Genomic DNA, 22662 nt, shown 5'->3' on the forward strand with positions numbered 1-22662 from the left:
GAATGACTAAGTCATGGGGATGAAAGGCACAGCCTAGGGAATACAGTCAATGGTACTTCATAGTGTTGTATGGTCACAGTGGTGAGCATAGCATAGCATATAGATTTGTCAAGTCACTGTGTTATACACGCAGAACTAATGTAACATTGTGTGTCCCCTATACTTGAGTTTAAAAAAAAAAAGAAAAGAAAAGAAACACTGAGATGTGAAAAGGTTGTGAGGATACTCCTGGATGCTGCTAATGAAAAGAGAGTGGGAAGCTAGTAGAAACAACTCAAGAAGTTAGAAACATGATCAAACATTTGAGGACAGTAATATATCCAGGGCCAGTGGGCTGGGTTTTGCTTCTTTTTTTTTTTTTAACTCGAGAGAGAGAAAGAGAGCACACAAGTAGGGGAGAGGGGCAGAGGGAGAGAGAAGCAGAATCCCTGCTGAACAGGGAGCCCAATGCAGGGTTCAATCCCAGGACCCGAGGATCATGACCTGAGCTGAAGGCAGATGCTTAACTGACTAAGCCACCCGGGCATCCCAGTGGTCTGGTTTTTACAGTCCATAAAGTTCCAAGGCACATTCTTAACAGAGGTTTATAATAGAAACTGGAGGAAAAGAAAAGAAAGTTATTATCACAAGGGCTATGATTTATATATATCTTTTAAATGGGAGAAGGATGGCAGGAACCAGAAGCACCTGCTCCAAAGCTGTGAAATACTCCTATTGTTCCTGATGACATGTCTAAGCTAGTACTGCCTTAAAATGTTTTGCTTTGTTTTTAGGTCATATTTCAGACCACAAGGCTCACCTCAACCCTAACATATGAACAGGATGTTCTTTTGTAAAGGATATTGTTAGTTATAATGGTCTTGGCACAGAAAATCCAAAGCCACCTGTCAATAAGGTGGAAAAAAATTACAAAATGACATCTAGAGAAATATAAATGTGGAGATGGGAAAGGGAAAAGAAATGATGCAAAAGTGATGTTAAGAAATTTGAAATTCCTCAAAGATGTGGTAAACACTCTTCATTGTATGCTATTGGCAAAAGTCAAGGACAGGTTTCTGCATGAGAAATATGTTCTGAGTAATGGAAAGAAACACATGAGAATGTGCAAGCCAAAATGCCTGTTGGTGTATAATTAACATCTCTAAGAACTCAAAGATAAAGTTGAATTATAAAAATGGGTTGCTAATTTTCCATATGAGACATGGAAAAATAAAATAAAATATACCAGGATGGGCTAAAGGGATTATAACTAGGGAGAGTAAAATACGGATTCTTGGTTGGCTGGCATTAATGCATACATTTAATCACTCAGTGAGTCTGTATTAAGGACCCATGGTATATCAGGATTATTACCATTTACTGAGTTATAAAAATGAATGAGACATTGTATCTGATCTACATGAAGACATACTCTCCTAGTGGAGACAGAAATATAAATAAATCTCTGAAATGTATTCACCTAATTGAAGTATAATTCAGAAATTTGTCTTTGGTATTCTTTTTCTTCCCTTTTCAATTCCTGAGGGCCAGCTGTTAGAATCCTTCCCAAGATCATATCTGCCCAGGAAGGTGTAAAGTATTATTGATTAGGAACACTTTAAAAACTAGGGGGGTTTTGATAGTAAAAATAATACATGTTCATTGAAAACAACTAAGAAAACACAGATGAAGATATAAAAGAAAAGGGTAATCATTTCTCATCCCATTATCCAGGACAAAGTTTGCTTATGTTCTGGTCTCTAGCCATCTGCACTTTTTTCTCTGCACTTCTCTCCAGCCCTCTTTTTCTTTACTTTCTTTCTTTTTTTTTTTTTTTCAAACAGAACTTAACATATAAAAACTGTTTTGTAACTTGTTTTTTCCACTTTATATGTCATGGACCTGTTTCCATGGTATTAACTTTTTTTTTTTAAAGATTTTATTTATTTATTTGACAGACAAAGATCACAAGTAGGCAGAGGGGCGACAGAGAGAGAGAGGAGGAAGCAGGCTCCCTGCTGAACAGAGAGCCTGATGCGGGGCTCGATCCCAGGACCCTAGAATCATGACCTGAGCCGAAGGCATAGGCTTTAACCCACTGAGCCACCCAGGTGCCCATCCATGGTGTTAACTTTGATCTATAGTCTTACTTTAAATGGCTACAAATCATCTAATTGTATGGCTATGTGATGATTTGTTTAACTTGAGCCCTTTAATTGAGGTCCTTAACCAGCCTTCCTGGGCCTCCTCTAAGCACGTATATCAGATTTTATTTATTTGAGCAAGAGAGTGAGCGAGCGCAAGGTGGGGGTGGGGGATAGGGGCAGAGACAGAGGGAGAAAGAGAATCTCAAGCAGACTCTGCTGAGTGTGGAGCCCCAAGCAGGGCTTAATCTCATGACCCTGAGATCATGATCTGAGCGGAAGTCAAGAGTCAGATGCTTAACCAACTGAGCCACACAGGTGCCCCCAAGCATATATTCAGAAGGCCCTCCCTGTTTGATTTTGTGAATTCTGGAGGTGGGGGGAGATACAATATATCATTTATTTCAAAGAACAATTTCAGGCAAGTGAACAATTAAAGGCAAGTGAAATGAAAGTGGTTGATGAAAGAAACATTTTGCAATTATAAATATTTTACAGTGATTTTTTTACAAATGAGACTTGACCTTTTCATTTTTTTTAATCTGTAAATGTGTCTGAAAGACTTCAAATCACATTAGATTACAGTTGTTGAGAGTGAGCTATCAGAGTGTCTGCAAGAGGACTCTCGCTCCAGTGTTTGTAGGCCTACCCTACATGTACTGAGGAGCCAGTGCCTTCTGAAAAGTTGTTTCTTGGGACAATCAATCAAGGAGAGACTCTGCTGACCCTGACCTCCACTGATAACAGTCAGAAGTTAGGTGTGGCTAAGGAATACTGAAAGTGTGTAGGAATGATAACCATGGCATATGAAAAATCAGGAATTTGTTTGGGGCAGTGCTGAACCTGCTCCATAGGGTTGGAGTTTGGGGAGTATAAATGGGGACATGGTAGTCCCTGGGGATAAGTAGCGAAGATCAGAAAAGGGGCCCAGGTCTGTCTGGCTCTAACACCAAGAGAAACTGCAGGGAGAAGTGGATGTGGATATCTGCCTAGGTGTTCCAGAGGATGATGACCGTGACCACGGAGGTGGCCATGAAGAGCAGGTAGAGGCGGAAGAGCAGGGTGTCCATCATGTGGCTGAACTGCATCCACAGGTCGACCAAGGGCTGCCTCTGAGCCTCTTGTTCCTCCTGGGCCCTTGACTCAGGGCTCCCAGTTAACTCTGCCTCTCTGGGACCTGCCACCTTCCCCACCAACTCCACGGGCTCCTTCACGCCTACAGAGAAACAGAGACTCAGCCATGGGCCATGAAGTGCACCTGGGGAGGGAGGGGGCCAGGGAGGGAGGCAAAGCAGGGAGTGGAGGTGTGGGAAGAGGAAGTGGGGGCAGTGCTGACTCCCCTTACCAGGCAGGTGGGTGGTGGTGGGGCCCAGGCCCTTATTTCCCTTCTGGGGCACAGTGGGGCAGCATGTCCTTGGGCTGGCCCAGTAGAGAAGCAGAGAGTGGAGCCACCGAGGCATGGGTGGGGGCTGGGTGGTGGCCAGATGCAGCAGGTAGGTGATGAAGATGGTCTCCAGGAGGCTGACCACCATCAGGGACAGACACAGGGCAAAGTACACACCTTAGGGAGAAACAGATTATAAGTAAATGAGGGCAGATTCATCTCTACACTTTTCTTAAGACTTTCTCCAAATCCAGTCTTTCCTTGCAACCCCTTCCCTCCTTAAGTGGAGAGGCAGCCGGTTCCTGGTTCCCCTCCCTATGCCTTGCTGCCTTTGCTTTCCTGGAAAGTGGGAAGGACCATACTGATGAGGGGGGTGCCACTGGCTGGGAGTAAGTCATTCATCATGAGCAGGAAGACGTTGTAGCCCAGCAGAAGTGTCATCTTGAATGGGGCACGAGTCTCGCTTTCTGCCGGCAGATAGAAGCTGAGGGCGTCGATAACAACCAGAAAGCCGCTGGGCACCAGGAGGTTTATGACGTAGAGTCTGGGCCTGCGCCTGATGGCCACCTGGGGGGAGGAGAGATTGTGGAGAATGTGGCAAATGTACTGATGTCAGAGAGCATATATATATATGTTTTTTTTTAAGATTTTGTTTATTTGACACAGAGAGAGCACAGACAAGTGGGGGAGCAGCAGAGGGAGAGGGGAGAAGCAGGATCTCCACTGAGCAGGGAGCCCAATGGGGGGCTTGATCCCAGGACCCTGGGGTCATGACCTGAGCTGAAGGCAGAGGCTTAACCCACTGAGCCACCCAGGTGCCCAGAGGGCTCTTGTATATTTGACTGTAATCCTTGCTGATGTGCTGTTAGGCTGGCTGTGGGATGATGGCTTTAGGTAACACACGCATCTAATTGTGCCCTATAGAAGTGCCCTACTTTGTTGTCTAATTTTCAGTGGTAAATATGTCCAACCTGCTGGGAACACAATAACTGTAGACTTTCAGGAGCAGATAGGGCCCTTTGGACCATCATAGAGGTGGCTGCTCCATTCTTAACAGTAGAGCTTTTAAGTGCCCAGCTGCACCTCCTCTCTGCAGGGTGGAGGACGGGAGAAAGAGAGGTGAGGAAGGGGGAGGCTGTGGTGATCTTTCCTCAGGGTAGTTAGGATAGAGGGTGGAGTGGGGAGCAGGTGCTTAACCCCCTGGAAATTCTTTTTACAACCCAAAGTGCCTTAGATCAAGAAGAAAATCACGGAGGAACTGGGATCAGAGGTCAAACAGGGGACCCTTGAACTTACATAGAACGTGATCTGGTCATATAGGTTGCTGCCGACCAACATCTTTGGGGTGGCCTTGTTGATGCCCAGGAGCTCCCACTCTCCCTGGGTCTGGATGAGGTTACGAGATGTATCTGTTATCTCCCACACCTCCTTGTCCATGCCCAGAAGCATGCTGTCCACTGTAAGGGAAGCCGGGGGCAGCTCAGTCCAGAAGTATTCCCCAGTTTCCTGCCCCCCAAATTAAATTCCTCTCCCACTGAGGTTCTTGAGCAAAATTTCCTCTCTGTTTAAGATAAGTCATCCAGGTTTTCTCAAAAGTGGGATATAGGACAATAATTCATGTGTATACAGGAGGCAGCTTGATTTTTTTTTTTTTTCAGTTGGAAATAAGACTGAGTTAAAGTTGTTATGGGAATATTGGATATGACTCAAATGTGAGTCAAGAACTTTTGCAATCATTCCCATTTTCCTTCTCTATCCCCTAGTTGTATGATGTTGTTTTAGTGGAATCAAACTTGAACAGCTCAACCTTTTTATAATTACATGCATGCCCATTAGAATGATTAATATAGGGGCACCTGAGTGGCTCAGTGGGTTAAGTCTCTGCTTTCAGCCCAAGTCATGATCCCAGAGTCCTGGGATCGAGCCCCGAATTGAGCTCTCTGCTCACCAGGGGACCTGCTTCCCGCCCCCCGCCCCCGCCTGCTTCTCTGCCTACTTGTGATCTCTCTCTCCCTGTCAAGTAAATAAATAAAAATCTTTAAAAAAAGAATGACTAATATATCTAAATCTACCACATGAAACCTGGTGGCATTCAGTGTTTACTGGTTTAAGCGTGTTAGATATCAAAACTAAAAGTCTTCAGCTAAAAAATGTAGAGCAGGAGCTTTACAGCAGCTCAGGGTCAGATGGGCCTCATTTGGCACAAGGGCCATCCAAGATCTCAAGTAGTAGTTCTTCTTTTTTTTTTTTAAGTTTATTTATTTATTTATTTATTTATTTTAGTAATCACTACACCCACCATGGGGCTCGAACTCACAACTTGGAGATCAAGAGTTGCATGCACTTCTGACTGAGCCAGCTGGGTGCCCCTGTAGTTCTCTCTCTCTTTCTTTTTAAGAAATTTTATTTATTTCTTAGAGAGAGTGAGGACATGAGGGAGGGTGAGGGGGAAGAGCAGAGGGAGAGGAAGGAAAGAGACTCCTCGCTGAGCGCAGAGCCTGATGTGGGTCTTGATCCCAGCACCCTGAGATCATGACCTGAGCCAAAGTCAGACTCTCAACCAACTGAGCCAGGCATCCCTCTCTAGTTCTTTTTTTTTTTTTTTTTAATAAACTTTTTTGAGGAGTTAAAGCAGTAATTCTTAACCCTGCCTGCACATTAGCACCACCTGAGAACATGTAAAAATATCAGCATGTGGGCCCCACCTGGAAGAATTACATTGGAATCTCTGGGGTGAGGCATGGTTATTATTCATATTTTTAAAAAAGCTCGAGTGGGCAGCCAGGGTTGAGAAACACTGATCTAAAACTTTCCTGACCATGTACCTGTATCACTTAAATATCTTCCCTGCATCTTGAATAACTAGCAAAATATGTCTTGCCCACCTGTGTAGAGGAAGGAACTGAAGGTGAGCGTGCAGTTCTGTTGGTCGAAAGGAAAGTAGAAGATGTCCAGGTTACAGATGCTGGTCACCCGCACTGGCCTGTCGTACTTCATTCGACCTTCACTGTTGACAAAGGCAGTGAGACCTGGTGGTGCTCGATCCACATCCATGCTGCTCGTGAGAGGGAGGGAGTGGGTGCTGTGGGGCCTTCATTGGCTTTTGTTTCCCTCCCTTCCCATGTCTTCCTCTCTGTGCTCCCCTTTTGGACTCTTTCTCTACTGTCGCTCTATCTTGTCCCTTGTACGCCTCATGGTGTTCTGTGGTGGTCACTTAAGTGAGGCTGTGCCCCTGTCTGAGTCTTCTGATGTACCTGTGCCTTGCACTGACCCGAGGCTGCTCTTTGCAGACGGGCTTCATGCTCACTTTCCCCAGCCCCCATACGCACGATTCCAAGATGAAGATGTCTGGGATCCACAGGTTTTCAGCCGAGACAGTGAGTCTTTTGAGGCTGATGCACTCTTCTGGGTTCCAACTGATTAAAGGATTGTCCCACATCTGTAGCCAGGGCAGTGGGAAACAGAGATGAGCAATGTGGAGCTTATTCAGTCAGCTCCTCTGCCCTTCCCTTTCTTCTTCTTCCCGCACTCATGTCCCTAACGACCACAGCCTGTCTCCCTTCTTTACTTAGCCATGTATTATTGGTAAAGTACCCTGTAATGGCCTTGTTTTTTTTCCAGGCAGAGCATAAGTATATCCTAAAACCCTTTGGTCCCAGGAGCACACCAATATATTGGCCTTCAAACCATTTGGCCATTGTCTTAGATCATCATTTCCACCTTTGTAAGCTCCCCCCAGGGAAGTGCATGTGCCCAAGGCCAGTCCAGTTCTAGATGGAGTGATCTGGTCCACGAAAGGTTATAGATTTAGTAGAGGTTGGGACTAGGAAACCCCTACATTGCTCCTCAAATTTATACTACAAATGGAAGTGAGAAGGGGATAGTTGCATCTACCTTACCAAATTCATCCACAGGAATGATGTCAGAAGCTGAAGCTGTGCATTCTGGTAAAGAAATTCCCATCCAGGATTATTAGTACAAAAATACTCTGCCCATGCCTACCTCGTATTCCTACCAATGTTTACTAATTTATTGGGTCAGACATATTTCTAGGTGCTCAACTGTCTTCCTTGCTTGTCTTCCCTTGTATCTAGGGACAATTCAGGTTTTAACTGACATAGACACTTCTTCCTGGAACATTCCAGAAAGGACAGACTCAAGAAGGAATCCTTCCTGAAAAAGTACCACTACAGCATTCTTCTTTATGTCTCCCCATCCCATAGGAAAATCCTCTAATTTGTGCAGAATCCATTTAGAGGATCTGTTGTTCACCACTGGATCAGAACAATGTTGTGTTGACAGGACAGAAGATCCTTATTCCCTATTAGAAAAATGGAAAGTGGGGACCAGGTCTCACCACTTCCAGGATAGCAGACAGGGTGAAGGAGATGTTGACATGAGTGGGGATGCTGTTGTTGATGACTGGACGGAAGGCCTTTCTGTCAAACACTGCTTGGAAGGCAGCAGGATCCACCCCGTACTGGTCAAAGCCAGAGCAGTTGATGGTGAAAGCTTCGCCTCTTCCTGTAGTGAGCAGATAACCTGTGAGAGAGGGCCTCTATGGCCAGGGCTGAAGCTTCTCTGCAGAGAGAAAACAGGTGACATACTGGGAGGGTGGTGAGCCCTCCTTCCTGGGCCAAGATTCACCAAGGCCAAAGCCCTTCCTGCCAGGCCGGAGAGGACAGGCTGACCTGGTAGGCAAATGGTGGAAGTAGATGTGGTGACCTTGACCAGAGCTCTATACTCATTCCTATTGTTTCACCATCATGCAAAACCTGCCCAAATCTGTATGCAAACTTGGCCTTGGTACAATGGCACCCGCTTCAACAAGTCCTCAAGTGCACCCATCACAGGCTTCTTGGGTCTACGTAGGAGCACCTCTCAGCACTGCCTTAAAACTTGTCATCCAGGTCACTTAGAAATCTGCTATGGTGGATTTCTCTTCCTCATTCTCAGGGACTTCCATTTACTGAAGACAAGAACTGACTTATCAAGAAAACAAGGGAAGTAAACAATTTTACTTTCTAGGTGGATATGGGTAACATGTATTAGGCACTCCAAATTGGTGTGTACCTCGGTGCTATGCATTTATTTTGCCCTTCTCAGATTTAGTGACTTCAGATATCTTGGGGCTTATTTCCAGCATTGGGATAATTAGGTGATATCACTGAGGTTATACCAGATGCCAATCATATAGACTGAGACCTGTGCATATGTTATGTTGTCTCTTGGCTATGATCAGGGGTCATCTTGGTAGTACCTGGGCAGAATCTTTCCCCATTTCCAGCACTGGGTGATCTTTTGCTCTGCTTGCTCCTCTACAACTCTATCTTTTTCCATAATATTCAAGGCATACACCCAGACTAGGAACAAATATTCCCTCATGGAAGCAAAGCATCTACTCCTACCTCAAATTGATTCCTACCCTCCCTCAGTGTTCTATACTTACTCTTTCATGGCGTGTTTAAAATATGTGGCTACTCTTCTCACAGATACCATACCAAGGGAAGAGGATAGGGAGAATGAGATGAGGGTGTTCTGGGAGGGACACTGGAAGTGAAGGAAAAATTGGCGAGGTGGTGAAGTGGGACAGTTTAGCAGATTCCTGTATGGACAGGAATAGAGAAGACTATGTGTCCTGACCAACAGAATGTCTTTCCGTCACACACACACACACACACACACACACACACACACACACACACATCAAGACAAAGATATTAGGGAAAAAACAATATGTGAATTCTGAATGTCCTCCAAGTGCTGCAGGGAAGTTCCTAGATGTCCTTGAGAACCACATTCTGGTTTTCCCTGTTCTTGCCCCATCTTACCTGGAAGCAGAAGGCTGACAATGAGGCAGAGGAGGACTCCCCCCTCCAAAGGCCACCCCCCTTCCATCCTCCTCTTCTGGCCTCTTCTCTGGGTATTCATCAGGAGCCCCCAAACTCTTGATCTTAAAGGAGCTCAGACCACACCTTGATTCCTGGTTTTGAATAGTGCTCATGACAGGTGACCACTCCCTGGTGAGAGGCTGTGGCCAGAGAGATCACATCAGAGTGTCCTGCTTTGTCCCTGTGCTGGTATGCCTTCCAGGCGCCAGGCAGGGGTGGAAGTTGGGCCAAGAATAAGGGAGAAGCGCCTGTTTGGCAGCAGTTTGCTGAGATCAGTAATAAAATAACTTGCCTTAATGAGAGGGTGAGGCCTGGGGAAGTAAGAATTAAGTTCTTTTAAGACCAGGGAATCTGCAGATTTGGAAAGGTGACAATATTTAGTGATTTGGTTATGTGTTCATTAGGGATAATTGCAAATACCAAATTTTTTAAAAAGGATTATTTATTTATTTATTTATTTATTTGACAGACTGATCACAAGTAGGCAGAGAGGCAGGCAGAGAGAGAGGAGGAAGCAGGCTCCCCGCTGAGCAGAGAGCCCGATGCGGGGCTCGATCCCAGGACCCTGAGATCATGACCTGAGCCGAAGGCAGAGGCTTAACCCACTGAGCCACCCAGGCGCCCTGCAAATACCAAATTTTAAAGCGTAATTCCTGCCTTCATCATCTATTGTCTATATTTTTCCAACAGCCCCTAATAAGATTTCCTCCTTTTAATCCCTCTGCCTTTCCAATTCATTTTCCCTAAACCAAATTTTCTATACATTTTTTACCTTATGCATTTATTACATGATAATATAAGTCACAAAATTAAGGTAGCAGAACTGTTTTTAATGTCTTTGTGTTATCAGTTGTGTGATGCATTATCATAAACTAGTAAACTCAGATAATGTCAATCTTAATGGCAATGGTATCAACATTATATCTTAGGTGCCATCTCTACAGAAAACACAATTGGACCAAATGAGCGAGTTGGCGCATTGTTCTGTTAAATATCTTAGTTACATTTCCAGAAAGATGCTTGGAAATTTTTTTCTTGCAGAAAGGGGGAAAGATCAGACCTAGGATACAAAAGAAACTTTGTTCAGAATGGAAGATTATGGGACGCCTGGGTGGCTTAGTGGGTCAAGCCTCTGCCTTCGGCTCAGGTCATGATCTCAGGGTCCTAGGATCGAGTCCCACACTGGGCTCTCGGCTCAGTGGGGAGCCTGCTTCCCCTCTCTCTCTCTGCCTGCCTCTCTGCCTACTTGTGACATGTCAAATAAATAAATAAAAATCTTAAAAAAAAAAAGAATGGAAGATTATGACAGCCCTGAACAGAAAGAGCTGAGGAAGGCAGGAATGACTGAGGGGCTGAAGTAGGAAAGCACAAGAGAGACATATTTTCTGCAGTGCCTCAGCCCCACCCGCTCTGTAAGGCATTTCTTCCCTGTTTTGGAAACTTGGCCAGAGGACTGGGCCATCATGCCACGTAGCACCAAAGTACTACTGTGTCTATATCCACAGGGATACACCTGGGGGGTACTGGGCTCCTGGATCAGGTAAGAGTGAAGGACTCCCAAGGACACTTGAGTTCCACAGATAGGCTGGCTACCCGACCTTAGGTCTAGGAAAGGAGGGTTAAATTCAAGCCCTGATGAAAGGCAGCTGAAGACTGTTGATGTGTATCTGCCTTTATCAAGGCTGGCCTAAAAACTGGACCCAAGTCTGTAGGCTAGACTCAAAAGTAGATCTGGCTGCCAGGAAATGCATATGATGGAGGCAGGAGTAAGGCCTCTCCTCTCTTGCTCTGTAACCTCCTGAGAAGCAGGAGGCATGTCTTGTTCTCCTACCCATTGTGCCCCCACCCTAGTGGGTGGCATATAGTAATTAGCAGTCAATAAATGGTAGTTAAATATTGGTTCCATCAGGTCACTATGGATGCGGGGAGACACACGGGCACTTTGGGCAGATGTAGGAAACGTGGTAGGGAACCTCATGGGAGTCCTGAGGCCACATCAGAGAAGTTGCTTGCTATTCCCATGGTGTGGCTAAGGTGTGGGGCTCCATCTTGGGTGCCGCTTGGTAGAGATGGGGGTTGGCAGATGTACAGCAGGTGAGATACAGAGGCCTAGAGCCAGGGTCCAGCCTTTTATTTCTGACTGCCTCCCATCTAAATTTCCAATAAAGGCCTAACCAGAGCTGCCATTAATTGAGTTTGTGCCGTGTGCCCTGATGTGGTAGGCACGTTACTTACGGTATTCTTATCCTCCCAAATGCTTGGAGTGGTCAGTGGTATTACTCCCATTTCCCAGATGAAGAAAATGGAGGTAAAGAAGCCAAAAATATCGTGCTCAGTGTCAATCCAGGTAGAAGTAGGTAGAATGCAGATTCAAACCCAAGTCTGATTCCATTGTTCTTTCCTTGCTCTTTTTATTACCCCATAGCTGGGAAGTCTTTTGGACTGGATTATAGGCCCCTAGTTTCCCACCAGTGAAATTCCTAGGCCTAGACAATGCTTGGATTCAAAGGTAAACAGTGGGGGAGCTGTAGTTTTGCAAGTCACAGACACCAGTAACTTTCTCCTTAGCTCATTCTAAGTGGGTTCACAATGCATGATCCCACTTATCTGGGACCTTGGTGAATCAGGTTTGAAAAGATAGCTATAACCTGGCAAGGGCAGAATGAGATGATGGAAGGGGGAAACGAGAGCCATTTGCAGCTCTGATAGATGGCAGTCACCCACAGAGGCCATTGGCCAAGGGTAAGGATCCAGGAGCAGAAAGGCAGCTGGAACATCCAAACTGCTGTGGGTCACTAGCTGGGGTCAAGGGAGCTATGGTGTCTGGAACAGGAGAGAAGGAAACTCTTGGGACTCTGAAACACACCTGGAAAAAAGTCCCATGGACAAGTACTCATCTGAGCTGCCATTTTGACAGGCCCAGGCTCTGACCCCAGGCTTTCTTGAAGTATGACAACCCCACACATATCACTTCATTTTTCTTGCCTAAAAAATGAGGGGGCTGAACTAGAAAGTCTGTAGCCTCCCACCTAGAAGTCAATTTTGCACACTAAGTCTCAGTCTGCATGATAAATGGATGCTCTCTTGTGCATCACATTTGGCTTTCTAGTTTCTGTAAGCTCATAAATGATTTTTTAATGCATATTTTAAAAATAATTTAATCTACATCATTAGCTCCACTTCACAAATGAAATTTAAACTTGTGGGGTGAGTCCTCTTGTACAAGTTTTTACCCAACAAATAATGTGGTCAGATTAGAACCCAAGGTTGCCAGATTCCAACATCTCCCTATTATACTATTCACCCCCAACCCCTGTCCCCGACATTTAGGAGAACCAGTGCTAATGAATGATCAAGTAGGAGAGGTTATCGAAGGGAGGGGCAGAACCTGGAGGAGGGATGGACTCCTGAGTGGCCCAGTCTGTTAAGTGTCTGCCTTCAGCTTAGGTCATGATCCCAGAGTCCTGGGATCGAGGCCCTCATCGGGCTCCCTGTTCAGCAGGGAACCTGCTTCTCCCTCTGCCTGCAACTCCCCCTGCTTGTGCTCTCTCTCTCTCTTACTCTTTCTGACAAACGAATAAATAAAATCTTAAAAAAAAAAAAAAAAGAAATTGGAGGAGGGAAAGGATGGGCTTGAAATGAAGTCTGTGACTTCACATCCTAGAGTGGACCTGAAGGAGGAGGAGAACAAGGGAGGAGGATGAGATAATACAAGTGAATGTCAGGTTAATATGGAGCTGAAAGAAAATGTGGGAAACATGGAGAAATACTGCCTATAATGGTTTAGAGAAAGGAAGTGAACACAAGTGTGTGCCAGAGCCACAGGTGGTAATTCAGATGAATGGACAAGGTGAAGGGCTATCCTGCAGAGGCAAGCCATCAAATGCAAGCTAGCCCAGGTGGGACCAGTGGCCTGTCAGCAGATTTTTCTAAAGATTTTCCTAAATTTTTCCAGATTACCTTGCAAAGCCTTTCAGAGGCTTGCCCTGTAACAAGAGGAGAATCATTAGCACCCAAGTGTGCTTCTCGGAGGATTCTGTTATAGATGGAACAGAAATGCAACAACCATATCTGTAAATTTTCTGGGAGAGTTATGGTTTCAAGGCTCCACGTGATTATCCCTTGTGTGTTAAGATCGTGTGCTCAGATTTTGCTTGTGGAGAAGATAAAATCACTGTAATTATATTATGCTTTCTCTTACTGAGAGGGGATCTAGTTTCTTAATTCATGTGTCAAAAAAACAAATTGCATATCTCCTGTTCAAATAAAACAAAAAGCTATGTGTCGGAAAAAAATGTGAAGAAAATAAGCAGGAAAATATGTACCATGAAGATGGGTGGGAAAATGAAAATGCTACAAAGTGATCTTAAATAATTTCAGAAACCCCTCCCCCCATAAAGCGGGGTCAATGAGCTTCTTAGCAAAATCAAGAGTGAGTTTCCAGGTGAGATGACCATCTTGGGATAGGGCATAAGAGTAGAAGATCCCAGGACCCTGAGACCATGAGCTGAGCTGAAGGCAGAGGCTTAAGCCTCTGAGCCATCCAGGTGCCCCATACCCTGTGCAGGTCTCGTCCTACTTTGGAGGGTGGGGAGGCGGAGGCTCAGAGTCCAGTATCTAACCCCAGCTCGGTCACTTCCTAGCTGGGGTAGCTGGGAGACAGCTCAGTGGCTGTCACTTCACCTCTGTGTTTCATTTTCTTCATTTATTTCATCTCCTGTATCCGAGTTTATAAAATGGGGGCCATAATACAAAACCATAGCACTAAAACCTAAAGAGCTTTGAAAACCAAATGATTTTTCATGAGTTATTCAGTGGCAAAACCTGACCTGAACTGATATGAGACTATCCCTAATTTCCTTTCTGCTCCCTACTGTGAGTACTCATAGATTTCACTGCAGAAACGTTCATGTGTTTGATTACAGGGCATTGCCCCATACCCCATACAGTACATGCATAATTATTTCCTTTTTAAAATCTGAAAAATTCCGAATTCTGAAACATATTTGGCTGCAAGCGTTTGTGGATCTATAGTTCCTACTTCATAAATTTCCTGTAGGATTAAATGTGGTTATTTATCTAAGACCCTTAGGAGACTGCCTGCCAACTTAATGAATGTTGGTTACTGTTATTACTTTACCATATCCTTTCTAAAGACCCACTTTCTAGAAAGCTGTGTGTTGAGGAATTGCAGAAATTATAACAGATATGCTGATTTATTTAGGTGAACATCAGGGGCTCCTGATTTGAGCCCAGATTGTGTATACACTAGTCTTTGGACATGCCTGGAATGCTAGTGATGGTGCGGGGGACCTTGACAGGGCCTTAGAGACTGAGAAACCAAACACATTCCTGGGTGAAAAAAAAATGCAGATCAGAGAAAAGGAGACCTAAGGAACACAAGTTGAGTTGGAAGCCATGGGCCTGAGTGCAAGAAGCAATTTAGAGTTTAGTGGGGGTGTTTCTGCATCGATACTCCCAGCTTCCCATGGACTCTTTCCCAAGTCCCAGTGGTAGGGGACTGCAAGGAAAGAACAAGTAATAGCTATGTGTTGGAAAAAATGTGAAGAAACCTCCAGCTGGGGACATCTGCCCCGACTAGCTTGGGCTCTGCTGGCCAGATGCTCTGGCAGCAGACACTGGGGTGGGATCTTGGGCCACCACCACCACCAGCAACCATGCTCAAGAACAGTGATAGCCTTGTCACCCTTTGAGCATCTGTAGCTCCCTATGGAGGGAGCCAAAGAAGTTTGAGGAAGAGCAGCAGAGAGGAGGAACCCAGGAAATGTTTAGTAAACACTACCGTTAATCTCTTGCGCTTAAGATAGAAGGCGGTAGCATAAAGGAAAGAAGGGAAAAGAAATGGTTGCTAGAAAGAAAAGATTTTGTGTGAATTCTAATTAATTTGCTCTCATCTTTATGCTTTTCTGAACCTGGGGTGTCCAGCCAATCATGTCACAGCTCCCATGGACAGCAACGCCTTGAAGTCTGTATATTTCCCAGACAGCTAGTGGGAGAGATGGGCCAAAAGATGAACACTTGCAGCATCAAAAGGCAAGTGCTAGAAGGGGAATTTTCCAGTTCATACGGGGGCATTTGTGTTATTCCCAAGTAAAGCAGATGCCATTTTCAAATGTGCTTTCCTTGGCCTCGTGTTCTTTCCTTTGCATGATTAAGGGCCCATCCACTTTGATTGCAACACAGTTAATGGTAATTTGGGATATGTTAACATCTAAGTGCTTAAGGATGAATGAGTCATATGTCAAGCTGTGACAAAATGCTTCACTCTTGAAGTAAGAGATGCCTGATCCTGGCACATTATTAATTTCTATAGCTTAATTCCAGGATAACTAGATTCAGGAGATTAACCCCTGTTTTAGTATAATTCCTTGTAATAAGTTTTGAACGCTTCAGTCCTCTCTCCCTGCTTTCACAAGTTGTCTAATAGACTTAAAATACCCTTTTTACTGTGGGACTCAGAAGCTTCTCCAAGAAGACTCTCAATCCAAGATTTTTGGTATTGTAATATAACTCTGGGAAGAGCCAATGCTTTCTGCAAAGGGTTTTATTGGGAGTGAGTCAATCAAGAAAGTATTCCAGGAACTTGGATCCTGAGGAGCCAGGCAGGCAGCACATACAGGAGGAGTGAAAGGAGCTGATGGTGTGTAGGAGCAAGGACCAACTGTGGGAGGCATAGGCCATCATCCAGGTCTGGTCTGAAACTGCACAGAAGGACTGAGTTGAAAACAAGGTGTTTGCCAGGGCTGTGAGGCAGGGATTTGGAAACACAGGGGAGTTTGGCTGGTTTCTAGAGGCAAGAGAAGCTCCAGAATGGAGTTTGCAGCTAGGCATTTGCTTAGGTGTTCCAGAGGATGATGACCGTGACCACGGAGGTGGCCATGAAGAGCAGGTAGAGGCGGAAGAGCAGGGTGTCCATCATGTGGCTGAACTGCATCCACAGGTCGACCAAGGGCTGCCTCTGAGCCTCTTGTTCCTCCTGGGCCCTTGACTCAGGGCTCCCAGTTAACTCTGCCTCTCTGGGACCTGCCACCTTCCCCACCAACTCCACGGGCTCCTTCACGCCTACAGAGAAACAGAGACTCAGCCATGGGCCATGAAGTGCACCTGGGGAGGGAGGGGGCCAGGGAGGGAGGCAAAGCAGGGAGTGGAGGTGTGGGAAGAGGAAGTGGGGGCAGTGCTGACTCCCCTTACCAGGCAGGTGGGTGGTGGTGGGGCCCAGGCCCTTATTTCCCTTCTGGGGCACAGTGGGGCAGCATGTCCTTGGGCTGGCCCAGTAGAGAAGCAGAGAGTGGAGCCACCGAGGCATGGGTGGGGGCTGGGTGGTGGCCAGATGCAGCAGGTAGGTGATGAAGATGGTCTCCAGGAGGCTGACCACCATCAGGGACAGACACAGGGCAAAGTACACACCTGGAGGGAAGATGGGGATGCATGAGGGCCGGAGGTATGTCCCAGGACTTTGTGTTTCCTCCTTTCCCAAAGGGTCCTTTCCAGGATCTCTTTTCACTCTGACCTGGTTCCACTGGTCCATGTCCCCAGCCCACCCCCCCCCCCACCTTGCTTTTAGTCTCCTGATGGAGGGAGGGGCCATACTGATGAGGGGGGTGCCACTGGCTGGGAGTAAGGGAGGGGCCATACTGATGAGGGGGGTGCCAGTCGCTGGGAGTAAGTCATTCATCATGAGCAGGAAGACGTTGTAGCCCAGCAGAAGTGTCATCTTGAATGGGGCACGAGTCTCGCTTTCTGCCGGCAGATAGAAGCTGAGGGCGTCGATAACAACCAGAAAGCCGCTGGGCACCAGGAGGTTTATGACGTAGAGTCTGGGCCTGCGCCTGATGGCCACCTGGGGGAAGGAGAGAGGGCAGCAAGTGAGGAATAGGCTGGGAGGCTGCTGACCCAGTTACGAGCAAGAGTTGAGATATGTCCCAGACCAAACTGTCTAGGAAGGAAATTTATCTCAAGTCCCTCTTTCCAACAAATTCATCTTAATCACCACAGTCTGCCTTTCCAAGATTTGACTCTGCCATGCTGCTTACCACTGAAATGTATCTCATTCCTTGCTGACCCAAGGTGTCAACTTTCTCCACTTCCATTTTTAGCCCTACCAATGTAGGGCTCTTGGCAGGACTGTGCAACCAAATTCTTAGGTATTGTGTGTATTTTTTCCTTGTATTTCTGCTTCTTTCCTCATCAAGGTCTAATCTCTAGTGACTTTGCTTGTGGCCATTCAAGACCAGTGGAAAGGAAAGTAAGATAGTGGCAGATAATTTTGGGGTTACTAGGATTTGGAAGCATAATATCCCACAGATAGTGTTTCATAACTTTTCCACCATCTCTTTTTAAAAATAAACATAAAATTATACTGAGTGAGATAAGTTAAGCAGAGAGAGTCAATTATCATATGGTTTCACTTCCTTGTAGAGCATAAGGAATAACACAGAGGACATGGGGAGATGGAGAGGAGAAGGGTGTTGGGGGAAATTGGAGGGGGAGATGAACCATGAGAGACTGTGGACTCTGAAAAACAATCTGAGGGTTTTGGAGGGGCAAGGGGTGGGAGGTTGGGTGAGCCTGGTGGTGGGTATTATGGAGGGCAGGTATTGCATGGAGCACTGGGTGTGGTGCATAAACAATGAATTCTGGAACACTGAAAAGAAATAAAAAAATAAAAAAAATTAAATGTCAAAGATTAAAAAATATATATAAACATGAAAATTTTTGCCTTCTAAAGAGTTCTGATAGTCATGGGAGTTGGGAAGCTCACTTTCACTAGGAGTCACTCCCATGGGAGCTTCTCCCCCTGCCGCCCTAGGAGGATTTATTCAATCAATATTTACTGCGTTCCAGGTACTGTTCTAGGTGGTGGGGGTTTATCAGTGAAAAAAAAAGATAAAAAGTCTCCAACCTTCTTACTTTCTAGTGGGAGGGCTTACGTTCTGGTAGGGGACATAAGCTATGAATCTTAGAGAAGATCACAACCATGGTCCCTGAGCTCACATAGAAAATGATTTGGTCATACTGGTTGGTGCCCACAGTCATCTTCATCATTCTCTGGTGGATACCCAAAAGTACCCACTCCCCCTTGCTCCGAATGAGGTTCTGTGATGTGTTCGAAATCTCCTGCACTTTCTTCTCCATGCCCAGGACCACATTCTCCACTGCAAAGGAGACCCAGACAACTCAGCCTCCCAAATGCTCCCAATCCCCTTTCCCAGACTATTGAAATCCTTACCACTCAACTCCCACACCCCTTTCAGTGAGATCCCCTCACTGTTCTTCTTTCTCAAAATCCTTTCTCTGGGGGCGTGTTGGTGACCTAGTTGGTTAAAGCGCCTGCCTTCAGCTCAGGTCATGATCTCAGGGTCCTGGGATCCAGCCCTGCATCAGGCTCCCTGCTCAGCAGGCCATCTGCTTCTCCCTCTGCCCCTCACCCTGCTTGTGCTCTCTCTCTCTCTCTCTCTATCAAATAAATAAATAAAATCTCTTTTTTTTTAAAAAGGTCTTTAAAAAAAAAAAACCCGCTCTCTGCCTCTCAGTAGGCTACTACAAAGAGCCTTACTCACCTGTATAGATGAATGAGCTGAAGGTGAGCGTGCAGTTCTGTTCATCAAAGGGGAAATAGAAGATGTCCAGGTTACAGATGCTGACCACCTTCATCGGCTTTTCATATTTGATGAAACCTTCACTGTTGACATAAGCCATGAGACCTGTAGCTGTCTGATCCACATCCATGCTGTATGGGAGAAGGATGGGAAGGTGGACAGTGTGGGTTCCCTGTCAGTCGTGGCCTTCTTTCTCAGGTCATGTCATTCCTGTGCTCCAAACCCACTCATTTGAATTCCCCTTTCTACCTATAGCTATGTTCTGGGGGGTTTTGGAAGTTCAGTTCAGACATTGCTTTTTCTAAACTGAGTCTTTGTGTGCCCCCTATTGGTTATATCATTCCTTTCCTTGGAAAGAGGGTTTCCTTCTTGCTTTTTTTCAACACTGATACTCACAACTCCTTGATGAAGATATCTGGAAGCCAAAGATACTCAGCTGCTATGCTGATCTTCCTGATGCCTCCACATTCCTCTGGGTTCCACCTGATGAATGGATTGTACCAGATCTATAGGAAACCATGGTGTGGGACAAATGGGGTGGGAACTACTTTTAGTCACACTCTGTCTCCTGCACTTTTCATTTCTTTTTTCTCTCATTTCCTCACTCTCTTACCCCCTCCCTGGTGACAGCTATCACTATGTCATTAACAATGTCTTTCTTCTACTTCTCCCTCAATGCTCTCAAGGGAGACCTTGAGCTTAGCTTTGGAGTCTGTGGAATGCAGCCACTTAAATATTGTCTTCCATGACCTTTATGCTACTTTCTTTCTGTGCCCCATCTCTGCACTCCAAAACTGGCAGGATAATCAGGAAGTTTTGTGTTTTCATTTGTTAGCCTGGTTCTGTTTGAACTTATCTAACTTGTGAGTTTTCTCAGCTTTATCCATTGTAATCTGTGCCCAGGGGTGGAAAAAGGGAGGTAAAGGGGAAACAGTAAAGGGGAAACAGTCTATCATACCACGTTTAGCCACAGGAAAGATGTCATCAGTTGAAGCTGTGCGTCCTGAAAAAAAAATTTTCATCTGGGATCATTGCCTCCATAAAGTCAAGTCCAATGCCACCACCTGCCTCCTACTCATTTCCAAGGCTGTTCTATGTGGCAATTATGACTTTTAATCATAAATCACTGAAAAATGAAAGTCAAATAATCCAGGGTATAAGGAAAATTTAAGTGAAAATAAAAAGTATGAAAGTCCATTGGGGTTATGATTCTTATGGAGTAGTCAAAAAAGGGACAGATTTTACCTGCCATGATGTCACCGAAGCATCCCTGTCATGCCTTCCCACACCAAAGAATGAAATTTTCATTTTATAAATTTCAAGCAGGGAACCCACTGCTTACCACTGCTCAGCCCATTGCAGTGTTGAGTCAGGACTTACCACTTCCACAATGGCAGACATAGTGAAGGAGATGTTGACATGAGTGGGGATGCTGTAGTTGACGACTGGACGGAAGGCCTTTCTGTCAAACACTGCTTGGAAGGCAGCAGGATCCACCCCGTACCGGTCAAAGCCTGAACAGTTGATGGTGAAAGTGTCTCCTCTTCCTGCAGAGAGCAGAGACCTTGTGAGAAGAGTGCCAGGACTGAGGGACTGGCAGGTGTTTCTGCACAAAGAGAAAACAGGGGACATGGGAGAAGCATGTAAGCTCCTCCTACCTGGGCCACAAGTGTGGCCTGGGCTGGTAGGCAAATGGTGAAAGTTCATGAGGTGAGCTGAGTCAGGGCTCTATCCTCAATTCCATTGTTTGTGTCCCCATGCAAAACTTGTCCAAACATGTAGGCAAACTCAGCCTTAACCACCACTTTACAGTGTCCTGAATCTCACCACAAACCTTTTCACCTTCACTCAGTGTCCTTACATTACTCATTTCTGTCCTTGATACACCTGGGTGACATCAGTGATAATTTTTGCAATCACAGTTCTCCTTGCTCTATTAATACAACATAGATGATAATCAATTAATGACGAAGGCAATCAGGTAGGGAGTGTGAGGTATGTGGAACCTTAAGGAAGGATCTCAGTTTTTCAAGTTAATAAGAATTTACTGTGTCTCTACTATGTGCTGTGATTGTTCTCTTCTAAACCAGAGTGATTCTCACTACTGAGACTATCTTAAAAAGAGTTCTTTGATACCCGTCTTATACCTAGCCCTTTTCTAGTCATACCTTGTGATGCAGAATAGAGAATTGTGTGGTAACGACTTCTGGTAGAGTCTATTCAGTTCGATCTTTGATATTATACTAACCCTCATTGTTCATTTTCGACAATGAATGAGAAAAACAATCTACACTGAAAAAAATTTCGCTGAAAATGTTTCCCTTTTTCATGACAGATCTTCTCATCATCTTCTTCTCTTTAGCCTTTTCTCTGTTCCATTTAATTTACTTCAAGAGAGCTGTAAAAAAATTGTCTTCTTTTTAACATTAGTTGACACCCAGAAACATGCAGTTAGGTTATATACCTGGAAAGAGAAAGACATGGGGAAAGAGAAGAGGCCAAGAGAAGCATAGGGAGAGAAAGATCTTACAAAAAGGTACAAAGCTGCCAGTGTTCTGAGTTTTCATGTTTACCAAAATGAACATTCAGGTGTTGACTATCTAGGAATAACAAAAATTAGCCTGGTTTGTCTGTTTCTCAGAAGCTATATGTTCGCTTTGATTTTGCTCTGGTCCCTTCTTACCTTGAAGCAGCACGTGGACAATGAGGCAGAGGAAGCCTCCATTCTCATGGAGACTACCTCTTCCCATCTTCTTCTCTTTGGCTCTTCTCTGAGATAATGTTGATCTCTGGGGACTTAGTGATGATGTTGATCTTAAAAGACCATAGGCCACACCTTGAACCCTAGCTTTGAATAATACATGTATCAGGTGGCATTAGCCACCTCTCTAACAAGCACTCCTGGTGACATGAGAATGTCACAGAGGACTACCCCACCCTGTGCCCTAGCTGAGCCTGAATCTCATCTCCAAAAGTAATCTGGCAAATCAGTTTGGAGAGGAGGAAGAAAAAATATTTGGTTACTAGGGCAGGGCTAGTGGTCTCCTCATACTTAGAGTCAGTCTGGCATATAATGCATCATAGAAAAGGCTCATGATAATTGCCTGAGCTTTCAAGGGGCATTTTAACCTTGCTACCATCTTTCAAAATAACTGGGGGCCTCCTTTTTATAATCAACTTCTGACTCTGAGGTTTTAAATATGACTTCAGTACTGGAAAATCTTTTGGTTTTGTGAGTCCGTCGAAAGTGCCCCTGGTCTACTGGTTGGAGGGAGTGATCAGTGGGGTAGATGGAAGATGGTAGAGGCAATGCAGTGTTTAGTAGAAGTTGACTGATGAGAACATGAGTGAACAGCTTGAAATTAATGTTGTTTTGGCCCTGCTAATGTTTATAAGAAATTAGTTAATTGTAAGCATATTAAAAATTGGGAAATCTCATGAAAAAACTGTATTTCTGGCTTCATTTGAAAAAAATAAGATCAAGCAATACCGGGCTCACATTTTTCCTTGACAACAATCTGCCAAAGTTAATGGTCACGCCCTTTGGATGGAACATTCTCTCTAGATCAGCACAGTCTGTCACCAACTATTGATTATTCCTGACCAGCTGCCCTCATTTATGTTACTTCCTTGGTCTCTTTTAG

The 22662-nt window shown here is 45.1% G+C and overlaps 2 protein-coding genes across 2 annotated transcripts; both read right to left on the minus strand.

Moving 5' to 3' along the window:
* Nucleotides 1-3112: 3112 nt before the first annotated feature.
* On the minus strand, nt 3113-9405 carry LOC111150883 (5-hydroxytryptamine receptor 3C-like). The gene is made up of 9 exons (XM_022508563.1): nt 9339-9405; nt 7865-8031; nt 7407-7451; nt 6837-6946; nt 6393-6562; nt 4804-4964; nt 3870-4074; nt 3469-3684; nt 3113-3339 (listed from the first exon to the last, which is right to left on the minus strand). Exons 1-9 carry the CDS (start codon nt 9403-9405, stop codon nt 3113-3115), a joined length of 1368 nt encoding a protein of 455 aa, XP_022364271.1.
* Nucleotides 9406-16254: 6849 nt separating this feature from the next.
* Nucleotides 16255-20661, minus strand: LOC111150813 (5-hydroxytryptamine receptor 3C-like). Its single transcript, XM_022508431.1, is given in 9 exon segments — nt 16255-16481; nt 16611-16826; nt 17055-17259; nt 18414-18574; nt 18980-19149; nt 19415-19524; nt 19977-20021; nt 20399-20644; nt 20647-20661. Coding segments are annotated over 9 exon segments (1395 nt in total).
* Nucleotides 20662-22662: the final 2001 nt, after the last annotated feature.

Source organism: Enhydra lutris, unplaced genomic scaffold, assembly GCF_002288905.1.
Source record: "Enhydra lutris kenyoni isolate GAN:26980312 unplaced genomic scaffold, ASM228890v2 scaffoldscaffold2, whole genome shotgun sequence".
Classification (NCBI taxonomy): Eukaryota; Metazoa; Chordata; class Mammalia; order Carnivora; family Mustelidae; genus Enhydra; species Enhydra lutris.

Coding starts and splice junctions, on each gene's coding strand:
- LOC111150883 (XM_022508563.1), bottom strand. CDS start 9,405: ATGGAAGGGGGGTGGCCTTTGGAGGGGGGAGTCCTCCTCTGCCTCATT. Junction 8,032..9,338: donor TGTCAGCCTTCTGCTTCCAG/GTAAGATGGGGC, acceptor TGCTCACTACAG/GAAGAGGCGAAGCTTTCACC. Junction 3,685..3,869: donor CAGTGGCACCCCCCTCATCA/GTATGGTCCTTC, acceptor TTTCTCCCTAAG/GTGTGTACTTTGCCCTGTGT.